General features: G+C 39.7%; 1 protein-coding gene across 3 annotated transcripts in view; it reads right to left on the bottom strand.

The window, feature by feature from the left end:
• KIAA0753 (KIAA0753 ortholog) overlaps positions 1-12,763 on the bottom strand; it is a 44,133-nt gene that overhangs the window by 20,387 nt on the left and 10,983 nt on the right. For 2 of the 3 annotated variants that reach the window (XM_075013937.1, XM_075013938.1), the window contains exons 9-14: positions 12,375-12,604; positions 7,735-7,904; positions 3,320-3,436; positions 1,707-1,784; positions 1,460-1,550; positions 965-1,048 (exon numbers count right to left, since the gene is read on the bottom strand). In XM_075013937.1, coding sequence (XP_074870038.1) covers positions 965-1,048; positions 1,460-1,550; positions 1,707-1,784; positions 3,320-3,436; positions 7,735-7,904; positions 12,375-12,604 — 770 coding nt within the window. The remainder of the gene's footprint in view (positions 1-964; positions 1,049-1,459; positions 1,551-1,706; positions 1,785-3,319; positions 3,437-7,734; positions 7,905-12,374; positions 12,605-12,763) is intronic. The other variant, XM_075013939.1, reaches the window with a different exon arrangement.

Below are 12,763 nucleotides of genomic sequence, written 5' to 3'. Positions count from 1 at the left end.
ACACACACTCATAGACTTTCTCAAATAGACAGATACATATATACACACATACCTATTTTGGAAGGTGGTTCAAATGTATGTCTTGTTAAAATTTCTAAAAGCAGTTATTAGTTTTATTAAATGGGCACTTCATTTCTTTCAACTGCTGCCTTTAATGCAAATCTAAATACATTCTTAATACTGTTCTTTTCACACGTACAGTAAACCAAGCTAGCGACATTACTTCAGCATGTGCACTGTACTTAATGCAGTAGCACTCAAGCCAATGGGAGCTGAGGAAACTCAGCATGCTGAAGGATTGGGCCTCCAAATTTAGGATGGCTGGTCTCATCACTCCCCAAATTCAGAGGTCCTGTAGGGAGCCACAGAACTAGGACTACACAATCATGCAAACAATTACAGACATGTTTAACTTTATTTGCATGAGTAGTCCCATGGGATTATTCATGTATATCAGTTTAAGCAGGTGTATATTTATAGGATTAGAGCCACATAAATACCAAGTATATCATCTTAGATTGACTATTTAAATGGATATCTAGTCTTTAACATGGCTAATTTTCTAGCTATACCTTTTATACCCCAATTTCTTTTTCTAGCATTTCTTTACAATATACAATATTTTGGATCAAATACTATACCTAGAAACAATGTCTCTATTAGCCTTATATACTACATTTCTGAAAATAATTTTGCTTTTTTAAAAAATACTTATTGATACCTATTTTCTCCATGTATAATGAATCCTACTTTGCTTATTTAAAACATGACAATGGACAAAAATGTTTCTATAATCAGCATCCTAATTAAAGAGGAGTAAGGCTATTCTATTTAGTTGCTACTGGCACAAGCCACAGTTTAAATAATCAAATATACTGTTCCAGCCTTTTCCCATCACGTACAAGGCAAAACATCATCATGTATTTTGAGCAGCTTTACTCCATTATATCCAAGCAGAACATACTTTTTCAGCAGCCTCGGATGACAGTTGGTTGATAAACGAAGAATCCTTCAAATGAGTGTTTGTTTCCAAAGACCGATTGACCTTCTAATGAAACAGAAATACGTTAAGGTTTATAACATACTCTTTATGTTGTATTAGCACAAATGAACACTGTTATAAAGGAAAGCTACGACATGAATTCCTAATTAATCTGATCAACATCAGTAATATTTAACATGGAATGCTCATAATTATTCAAAATGATGCCCGGTTTATCTGCTTGGCCACAAGATAACAGGAAAAATATTAATTTACTGTAGATGTGGCAAATTTAGTCCAGTAGATAAGGACCATACTGAGAAAGAAAATATTCTGCAAATGATTTGGATTCAATAACCTATTTTGGACAAGTTTTATGCTAGCCATTTAAGACAACCTGCTATTTTACTTTCCTGATTATAAATGTTTTATAAATCTAAGAGACTCTTCAAATGTCAGCACAAGCTTTGAACGTACCTGTGCTTTGTCCAAGAGAGGTTCTAAACGCTCCAGAATTGCTTTCTCCACCTTGTCAGCTAGCCGTGTAGGTGAAACACCTTCTGACCTACTTAAACACAAACCAAACCAAAAAAGCGACGCCGCATTTTGGTGAAAATCTGATGCGACATAGGAACATAACCCCAATTTAAGAAAACAGGGACATGAAAGATCTGCTATCAAACTTGCTACTGTGTATCATCATACTTTTAATCTGGATAATTACCTCAATTTTTGTATTTTCTCCATTTCTTCTCTACTGAATTCTGTAAGTTCCTTCATTCTTGTTGATGTTTCTGCTAGTCTTCAGAGACAAAATGGCAAGACAGGACAGAGAAATCAAGAAAATAAAATGCATGTTTGGCATAGAGTATGTAAGGAAATTGTACATATTCAGGGTAAATGAAAACCTCTACAAAGATTAAACAATGAGAAGTTAAGTATGTTAAATTTGAGGCAAGAAAAATCTTTGTTCTGTTGCACAGAACATCTTTAAGTGAACTGTGTTTTGGAGACAGAGTTCAGAATACAGAGCAGCTGTGGAAGTTGAGAAACCTAGATTCTAAACCCTGTGTGGACTTTCTGGTGGCTCTGGCCCACCTTAAGAGGTTGATAATGACATTTAATTACCACACAAGAGTGTGAGAGCCTTAGTCGAATGCATTAACGTGTTGCAAAGATGGCATGAAAGTGGGAAGTATTCTTATTACTTCAAATCCATAATGATGGAATAATTTTTCCCTATAATTCCTCAGCTTTCCTAAAACACCCCTTATTCATTAAATATTATAGTAAACATGGTACGGAAGATTGACACATCGAGCACCAAGTAGGATGTTTAATGGAGTGTTTGTCATGATACTGAGCAAGCTGCAGTCTATGTATGCTAGACCCGGGCCTTGTTTAATATTGCTTGTGAATGAATTATACTAAGCTTAACTTTGGCCCATATTATTCCATTTTATAAAACATAAAACATTTTTGGTGTTGCAATGTGGGGTTTAAAGGGTTAACAATACATGCCCTAAAACTTAATTTAAAAGAAAAGTTTACTTTAAAATTCTTAAATGTGCGGAGCTTATTTGAGGTAAGCATAAAAAGCAAACTATTAATATTTTACCTTAAAAATTAACCCACCTTCTTTAAGTTATTATTTAATAATTTTTAACAGATGCTTTCATTTTTCCTTTTATTTGGAGCTCTGCAGTTTGTATGGTTAGTAGCAATGTTGAAGATTTAATGAAAAAATATATTTGAGAAAAAAGAAAAAAACAGAGGTAAACTTTTGAAAGCTAAGTTGTTACAGCTGATGTTTACTGAAATAACTTCTTGGATAACCCTCTTGTTAACAAAATGCAAGCTTAGTCAAAGCCTGCTCCTGCATTCACCATGATTTTACTTTCAAGCCAACAGAACCAAGGGCCATTGCAACACCAAACTTTGAGATGTTTGTTGTTTTGTGTTTTTGCAATGTTTCCTCTTCCCTTCCCATTGTTTTGTTTTTGAAGTGTTGTTTTCCTTTGTTAGTTTAGCAGTCTTCTGATGGTGGTGATTTGAATTTTTGGAATGATTTTTTCTCTATCAGGCGGGGGAGGGTGTTTTATGTCAATGTGTTTGTTCTTTTTCACGGCTTGTAAAATAGCAGTGTGCTAGTGTTGCAGGTGACTCCCTGGATGGATTAACAAGACGATGACTGCATGGTTCCATAGTATAGCCCTTCATATGAAAAGTGGCCTAAATTCAGTTTTTGCCTGACTAAAGAGCATTAACAGTCTTTCCTTATGCATTTAGAAAAATAATTTATTGTTTGCATCTCTGAATAAAGGCATCTAGGCCAACCTGAGAGCTTCTTTTTCAATAGCTCCTAATCTTCCTTCTTCAGTCCTCCCTTTCTGCAAAGGTGACTGCTCTCGGTTGGAAGCTTTGGGACTAGCATTCACATATCCACCAGGAACCCTGTGAATGAGGAAAATACCTATTTATTATTGAGTTCCCTTTCCCACTTTTGTACCATAAAAAAAATCCTGTTTATAGAAGGCAAATTTATTATACCAAAACATGATTCAGTTAGGCCTCAGTCCTGCAGGAATTTACACACAATTTCAATTTAGTCACATCAGTAACCACACTGAAATTTTGGACCATAAGCTTTCATGGGCAAAGACCTGCTTCATCAGATGCATGAGTGGGGGCGGGATGGTTTCAGAGGGGTATTTAAATATCCCTTTAAGTACCACTCGGAAACCGCCCCCCCACACTCATGCATCTGATTAAGAGGGTTTTTGCCCACAAAAGCTTATGCTTCAAAATATCTGTTAGTCTATAAGGTGCCACAAGACGTTTTGTTGTTCCTGAAGCTACAGACTAACACTGCTACCTCTCTGATACTGGTCACACTGAAATTAATGCTCTCAAACTTAAATATGTGCAAAAGTGTTTTCAGGACCAGGATCTGAGTTAAAAAATGGACATTAACATGAAAAGCTGGTGACATTAGCCTTGAATTTCCTCCCTTTTGTAAACACAGGATCTGTAATGGAGCTCCATGCAGAAGCACAGTAACACTTAAACAAAATCCATCACAGAATCAGGGCCACGGTTCCCTCTAAGTTTTCCATCCATGGGCAGAATAAATTGTGTTACGTGCACTAAGGCATATGGGAATGTGGACCACCGGTAGCAACATATGCTGTTGGCTGCGGGTGCCATGTTAATCAGCTGGGTGACATCTGACTCTCACCTGAAGGACCCAAGCACTCATCTTACATGGAATACTGATCAGGGCACTCATTAGTTTGATGTGCTGTGGCTATTTAAACTCTAGTTTACAAGAATCTAGCTAACATTTTTAAATAGCAGAGAAGGGAAATAAATTCAAAGAATCACACTGAAGTTTTTACAAAACTTGCCCTGCTATCTTAGAATCTACCCTGCAAAAGCTTATCTCACACACACACTGTATGAAATTCTGAATTAAACGTCAAATAATATCAATTTAAAATGTGACTATTTAAAAGAGTAATTTTAAAATGTTTATTATACTAAATCAATTATTCAAACATTTATTCCCAGACCCCGGACTGAATCAACAAACACTCCTTGTTAGTCTGTATGTTTAAAGAACATAATATGGTTTGACCATGTCTGGCCAATGGTTCATCCAGTCCTGTACCCTGTCTTCTGACAGCGGCCATGCCAAATGCTTCAGAAGGAATGAACAGAATATGGCTATTGTTGGATGAGGAAATCCTTTTGCAATCCAGATTCTGCTTCTAGCAGTCACACGTTTAGGGACACCCAGAGCACGGGGCTACATTCCTAAGGATCTCAGCCAATAGCCATAGATGGAACTATCCTCCATGAACTTATCTAGATCTTTTTTGAACTGCTGGGCCTTCACAACATCCCCTGGCAACAAGTTCCTCAGGTTGTCTGGGCACTGCATGAAAAGTACTTCCTCATGTTTATTTTAAACTGGCTACCTATCAAATACATTGGGTGGTTCTTGTGTTAGGTGAACAAGAAAACATGTTCATATCCACATTCACCACATCATTCATTATTTTAGAGACCTCTATCACATCCCCATTTACTCATTTCTATTCCAAACTGAACAGTCCCAGTCTCTTTAAACCTTTCCTCATATGGAGGTTCTTCCCTACCTCAATTGCTTTTGCTCTGTCCTTTTTCAATTCTAATACATTATTTTAAGGATGGGCCATCAGAGCTCCATTCAGCATTCAATGTGTAAACGTATAATGGATTTATATAGTAGCATTCTATATATATTTTGGTTAATTATCTATCTCTTCCCTAATGATTCCTAACATTCTGTTAGATATTTTAATTGTTACTGTACATTGTGCAGATGTTTTCAGAAAAACTATCCGCGATAATCCCAAGAAGTCTCTTGCATGATAATAGCTAATTTATGCCCTTCCTTTTGTATATATAGCCAGAACCCTGAAAACCCCTGGATCTCCCTTTTAGAACTGTAGGTATCAACATTCACAGGATGTCAATACCAATATCGACAGCTCATTTTTGCATATACAGGTGTGAATGCAGATAAAAATACTGTATCTGTACAAGGCTCTATTTACAGTTGGAATTACATTTTCCAATCTTAACTACTTTACACTTACGACCCTTGAATTTCATCTCTCATTTTTACATTTAGTCACTCAGTTCTCTCAGGTCCCTTTGTAACTCTTCACTATCAGCTTTTGACTTAACTATCTTGAGCAATTTTAAATCATCTTCAAACTTTTCCACCTTACTTGTTGAGCCCTTTTTCCAAACCAGTTATGAACATACCAAACTGCACTAGTCCCTTTACAGGTCCTTGGGAGACCCCACTATTTACCTCTCTCCAGTGTGAAAAATTACCTGCACTATCTGTTTCCTATCTTTTGCTCAGTTATTGTTCCATGAGAGGATGTTCCCTCTTACCCTATGACTGCTTAATTTGCTTAAAAGACTTTAAGGAACATTGTCAAAAGATTTAAGGAAGTCTAAGTACACTACAGCCACTGGATCAACCTTGTTCATGTTTTTTGACGCCCTTCAAAAAATTCTGGTAGGCTGGAAGGTGTGAATTTTCTTTACAAAAGCTGTTTTGGCTCTCCCCCACCACACTGTGTTCTCCTATGTACCTGATAATTCTGTTCTTTACTATAGTTTCAACCAACCTGCCTGGTGCTGTCATTGCAAGGTTGGCCTGTAATTGCACGGTTGGCCTTTGGATCTTTTGTTTAAAAAACTGTCATTACAGCAGCTATCCTCCAGTCCCCGATACAAAGCCTGATTTAAGTGATACCTAGAATACCACAGTTAGTAGTTCTGTAATTTCATATTTGAGCTCCTTCAGAACTCTTTGGGGAATATCATCTGGTCCTCCTGGTGACTTACTATTGTTTAATTAATCAATTTGTTCCCACATCTCCTCTACTGACATCTCAACTAGGCACAGTTCATTAGATCTGTCACCTAAACAGAACAGCTCCGGTACTGAGATCACGCACGGCCTCTGCCATGAAGACTAACACCAGGAATTTATTTGGCCTCTCCAATGACCTTGTCTTGAGTGTATAGTAGTTCAATTGTCCAGTGGCCCTACTGACTGCTTGGCAGGCTTCCTGTTTCTGAAGTCCTTACGTTTTTATTGTTAGCTTTGGTTCCTTTTGCTAGTTGCTCTTCGAATTCTTTTTTAGCTTTCCTAATTATATTTTCCACACTTAACTTGGCAGTTTATGCTCCTTGCCATTTTCCTCACTAACTTTTAACCTCCAAATCGTAAAGGATTTCTTTTTGCCTCTGCATCTTTTTTAGCCATGGGGGGCACTTTTGGACCGCTTACTGTTTTTGTTTTTAATTTTATTTGAGGTATACAATTAGTTTAAGTCGTTACTATGGTGTTCCTTAAATAATTTCCATGAATCTTGTAGACATTTCATTCATGACTATTATTGTTAATTTCCATTTAAATAGTTTCCTCAACGCTACTCTGGGGGTGTTTCTTGGCTACATTCACCCCACAAGGATGGTAAATTTAATTACATTATGATCATTACTAGTGAGCAGTTCAGTTATAAATTACCTCTTGGACTAGATTCTGTGCCCTACTTAAGACTAAATCAAGAATTAACTCTCCCCTATGCAGGTTCTAGGACTAGCTACTCCAAAAAGCAGCCATTAAATGGAGTCTAGAAATTTTATGTCTGCATGCCATCCTGTGGTGACATCCCAAAACCATATGGCTAGTTGAACTGCTCCATAATTACTCAGGTTCTGCTTTCATAGCCCCTCTAATCTTCCTGAATTTTCCACAATCACCATCACCATCCCAGTCAGATAGTCGGTAGTATATTCCTACTGCTATACTTTTATTGTTCAACAGTGGAATTCCTATCCATGGAAATTCTATTGTAGAAGTTTGAAGATTTTTTCCATTTTTATTCTATGCTTTCTTTCACATATAGTGCCATTCTCCCATCAGCATGAGCTCATCTGTCATTGCTATATATTTAGTACCCTGCCATTTCCATGTCCCATTGCCAATTATTGTTCCAGCAAGTTTCTGTAATGCCTATTATACCAATACCCTCATTTAATACCTGGCACTGAAATTCACCCATTTTTGTATTTAGACTTCTGAATAAAAGCACCTGTAAAAATTGACCATATTTAGTTATTATAAATACAGTTGCGGGCTACAAATATAAAAAGCATGTCCAGCTAGAACGTTAACATACCGTTTAGGTGAAGCAGGTGGGGATGTAGGATTTGGAGGTATCCACGGTGTTCTACTCTCCTTAACGAGTGGCTTGCTCTCTTTTAGCCTGAAAGCTACAGTGGTCTCTTGAAACCGGGCATGCTTTGCCTGAGCCTGCACAGGTCTTGATTTTGGATGCTTACGGATTCCCTTTAAGACATGTTAACATTTAAAAGATTTCAAACTTCTGAAAATACATATGCCACACTTTGGATGAGAATTTTCATCTAGGGTAAGGTCTAAGGGACCGATTCTGAAGAAGTAAAATCAAAGGAAGTTTTAACACTGACTATGACGAGAGTAGAAATGCATCAGTCCATCCAAACGTGCGTCCCTTATTCATGCAAATATTTCAACTGTTTCCAGTGCCAGTATTCATATCAGTGAGGTTTTTTACATGTGGAATATTTGCAAGACTGGACCTGCTGATGAGCAAACCTATTTAGAGATTTGTTAGGACTTCTGCTGAAGGGAGTGGCACAACTCACACTGTTAAATTTAAAGCAGTCAAGTAGCACTTTAAAGACTAGCAAAAAGTGCTACTTGACTGCTTTTTGTTTTGATAGTGTATAGACTAGCACAGCTTCCTCTCTGTTACCGTTAAATTTATATTTACTAGGCTAAGAAACCAGACAGATTTGTTCTACAGTGACTAAATCCTGAAAACCATCTTCCCTTCCCAGAGATGAACCATGCTGACATCTAGCTGAAACATATGGCCTACAGCACCATATTATGGATTATTAAAATGTCTAATCTAGCTGTTCACAGGTCTCAATTATATTAATTCAGTAAGAACAAATGGATACAATTATATCAAATCTGAATTTTTCTGGCTGAGGTGAATGAGAAAACAATCCATGCATAAATGCATCCAAAAATATCTATTTTCAAATTTTGGGCATTTCAGAATATTTGTAAAGAAGGACACATCAGTAACATGCAAAAAGAATTAATGAGTTTTCTTGTACCAAGAAGGCCATCTGCTGGTTACAAATGGCATTTCCTAAAACACAAGTAAGTGGTTGCACAATTACAAATCATTATTAAATACATCATTAATGTCCTGGACTTAAAGCTGAAATATTTCACCCAAGATGAAAAAACAGCAGCATAAATGCTGAGTGTGAAATAAATGGCATACAGTTAACTTTCACGTTAATTTTTTGGAAAATTGTTATATGCTATTTCCAATTATAGAATTCATTGCCAACTGGCGGCAATGCTGCATGCTTAGTGACTTTTTTAAGAGCTCCAACAGCAGGAATACCAAGAAGCAAGGAAATGCAGAACACTCAGAGTCAGGAATGGCCATTTAGATCCAGGGGAGTAATAAGGACATTTTTTCAGTGTTTGGAGTGAGGGAGGAACATTTAGGAACTGGCCAAAGAAGTCAGCAGAAAGCCTCCCATTGATGTCAACATCCTACAACATGCTAAGTGTTCTCCAGTATTCCTGAAATGATTGGAAACTTTACACTAATGCAGCTGAAAGCAGTTAGCTTTCATTAATTTTAATTGACCATACTCATCTCTACAGCAATGTAAAAGCCCTTTGCTTTCCTTCATCATTCCATATAAACTATGTTTTAAGGGTGCTCTAGGGACACCACTGACTGAAAAAACAATTTTTTGCCTGAGCATGTGTTACCCCTTAACTATTGCCAATACCCACTATGATTTCTACACATGTCTTAAGGAAGAGAATTTCCCTGAAACTTTTCCTGACCCGTCTGTGGGGACTGCAGAAAATGGGAGTGAGGTGAAGGAGAGTGAACAGGAAAGGTGCTTGTCTGTAAGAGCCAGATCAGCCCTTTGACTGGGGAGAAGTTTGTTTCAGCTCCTGATGGCCAGGACCTGCCTGAGTATGAAACACTGGCTGTGCTCTGGAAGGGTCCAAAGCAGGCAGTGTAAAAGTTTCTCAGGAATTGGAAGTTGGTGCAAGTAAAGTAAAAACTCTCAGGGAATGTGAGCAGCCCTGTGAGAACCAAATAAAACAGCTGCACAGTCAGTCTCTGTAGGATGCAGGAGAGCGCCAGCAATTCCCCATCTCCAGATGCTAGAAACACTTATATTCTCACACTGAACTCCAATTCTGATTCCATGGGGAGGCAGTAGTTGGAGGTGGAAGGATGAAGGAGCTGTGGGCCTGGTGGGCCAGTAAGGGATAAACAGGGATTCCTCCATGTGGATTCTGCGTCTGGGACTCACAAAACAACTCTCAGAAAGCAGTTTGGTTTGCAAATTTCCAGACTGGCTGGAAGGGGGCCGTCTCCCTGAGATCATCAATGGCCCAGCTCTTGTTAGAAGGGAGGGCACAGCCAGAGAGATCAGATTTCCACCCCAGGGGGCAAGGGAGAAGATTAGAACTTGATGGTGCTAAGAAAGGCCTCAGCCATTTATCCCCAAAATACCAGATTCTCAAGGAGGTTACACAAAAGTTGTGGTCTACCAAAGAGCAACGTAAATGTACAGTTGCAATGGGTTTGTTCTGTTACTCACGCTGACTGCTGTAACCAAGGGGTGCTGCTACCAAAAGCTGTAGAATTGTACCATGCACTGAATGTTTGAAAAGAGCCATGTGACATGAGGACATTGATGTAGAAGCATGAATTGTATGTTGAAGGAGTCTGTAACTCTGAAATGTCATCATTGTTCCCTGTAACTAGTCTTGCAACCTCTCACATGAGGAGGAACATTCCAAACCTATTGTGTGGCATGGAAGGGGAAACTGAGGCACACAGCCATTGTGGTGGTCTGGCTAAATGCCAAGGATGGAAGCATTTGTACCGTCCGTTAGTGGACTGTAACTGAATTCCAGACATTGGCTGGAGCAGCTGTATGGACTGGTGGTCAGATGGGGCAGGACCCAGACCACAAAAGACCTGTTTGATCTGTTGGTGCTGCAGCATCTGTATGGGCTCTGCCTGCCCGACTTGAGAACGTGGCTGACGGACCGGGGCCGAAGCAGCGAGACCAACCAACCCAAGGGAACTAAAGGGACTTGCCCCACTCCATCACAACATGAAACAGAATTTGCTCTGTTTTTTCAGTGCATTTACTATGGCAGTTGAAAATACTTTGTGTCTACAGTAAACGTTCTATTATCTTGCACTCAATGAACTAGAAAGCTCATTTATCAGCATTTCCGATATTCCCCAATATAAATCTTCAGTCTAGTACCCCCGACAAATACATTGTGCATTTGGATATTCCGCACTATACTTTTATGCAAAAGAGGCAGAAAACAAGTAAGCTGAAATCAGGGATGGATTCAAAATAATAAGCAGCTTCCAAGATAGTCAGAGGGTCATTACAGATGCAGCCCAATCTCCTACCCCTTCTACATCCACCATGATAATTGATGTTGATGATGATCCCGAGGCACTACGAGATCCTGAAGTGCTTTCTGACTCAAAGACAGATTCAATTATGTTCAATCTAGTATTAGTGTTAAGCGTACTTTTAGTGATCTGGATGTATGCCATGCACAGTCCATAATGATATGCAGTGTTCTAAGATAATCAACTGTATAGAAAACTTTACCTGTTTACACTTAAGTGCTCCAAGAAATCACCTGCTCTTCAGTGCAGTATCACTACAGGTTGTACCTCCCTGGCCTGGCACCCTCAGAACTGAGTGACCCCAGATAAGGGGATTTGCCGGATGAGGGGAGGTCGAGCTGTCTGTCCTTAGGGTAGGTGCCCACTTCTGCAGGGCCCCTCCCCAAAACGGCTACCAGGCTCACTCCATAGGTCCCCACAGTCGAAGGGCTGCCAGTGGGGCTCAGTGCCCAGCTGGCTCCCTGCCACAGGGCTGATGGAGTCCCTGCAGGTGGGGCTTCCAGTGGGGCTCTGCACCAAGACCAGCTCCCAGCTGCAGGGATGTCCAGGTTCCCCCACCCGGGGCTGGAGCTGCCAGCAGGGCTCTACACCCCAGCCAGCTCCCAGCCACAGGGATGTCCAGGTTCCCCCACCCCGGCTGGGTCCCCGTGGCTGAGGCTGCCAGCAGGGCTCTGCAACCCAGACAGCTCCCAGCCGCAAGGCTGCTGGGTTACCCCGGCTGCAGTCCCATGGATGTGCTCTAGTCCAGCAACATCCGCTGCCCTGCCAGATAAGGGATGTTGCTGGATGAGTGTGTGCCAGATAAGGGTGTTTTAACATGTACTGGACTGGTGAGTACTTGTTTACTATTTTATACGTTGTTCATCTTACTATATTCCAATTCTTTGAAAATGGATATTCCATCGGTAAGGTATAATTCTCACTTAATTAGATTAACCAGCACCTCTCTCCCCGAACCCCGCCACCGCAACCAACATGCCAGATAACTGAGCTTTCCCTGTTGTCAGTTTCACATTTTTGGCAGTGAGCACTTTCATCCATGGGTCTTTCACACTTAAACAGAGGACAGAAAAGACTATTTTTAAAAATAGGAGAATGTGATTATAAAGTGACAGGATCTGGTAGGGACATTCAGAGGCAGATGTCTGAAACTGCTTTAGTATTTGAAAGTTATTAAGTTTCATGTTGATGGCATCCCTTTCACAATAGCTTACATGACAGTTGCACCTCATAAGAGAATAAGGCAGGATATATTATTTTAAATGTTACATTTGTACCTGTTGTTTGGCAGGTAATAATACACCTTTCTTCTTCAAAGGTCCACTTTCAAGCACAGGGGCTTTTTTCACAGCTCCGGCTCTCATTGTTGCATCCTGACTTGCTTTTAAAACTGCAGCTCTGTCTGAAGTGTGTGGGTCATGCTCTGGTTGGAATTCTTGATCTGCCCAATCAGCACAGCTGCTTGGTTTCTGTGCCAATGTAGTATTTATAGCATGCTGATCTTCATCTGCATGAGTAATCAAAAATAAGTCTTAGAGTGGAAGCTCTTTGCGGTAGGGACTACCTTTCTGTCCTGTGTTTGTACTGAGACTGGCACAATGAGGTCCTGATCCATGACTGGGACTTCTAGACATTACTGCACTAGAATAAACCACCACCACCACAA

The sequence above is a fragment of the Carettochelys insculpta genome, chromosome 19 (assembly GCF_033958435.1).
Source record: "Carettochelys insculpta isolate YL-2023 chromosome 19, ASM3395843v1, whole genome shotgun sequence".
In the NCBI taxonomy this organism is placed as follows: Eukaryota; Metazoa; Chordata; order Testudines; family Carettochelyidae; genus Carettochelys; species Carettochelys insculpta.
The sequence above is the reverse complement of the archived record's forward strand: the minus strand, read 5'-3'. Positions and strand labels throughout refer to the sequence as shown.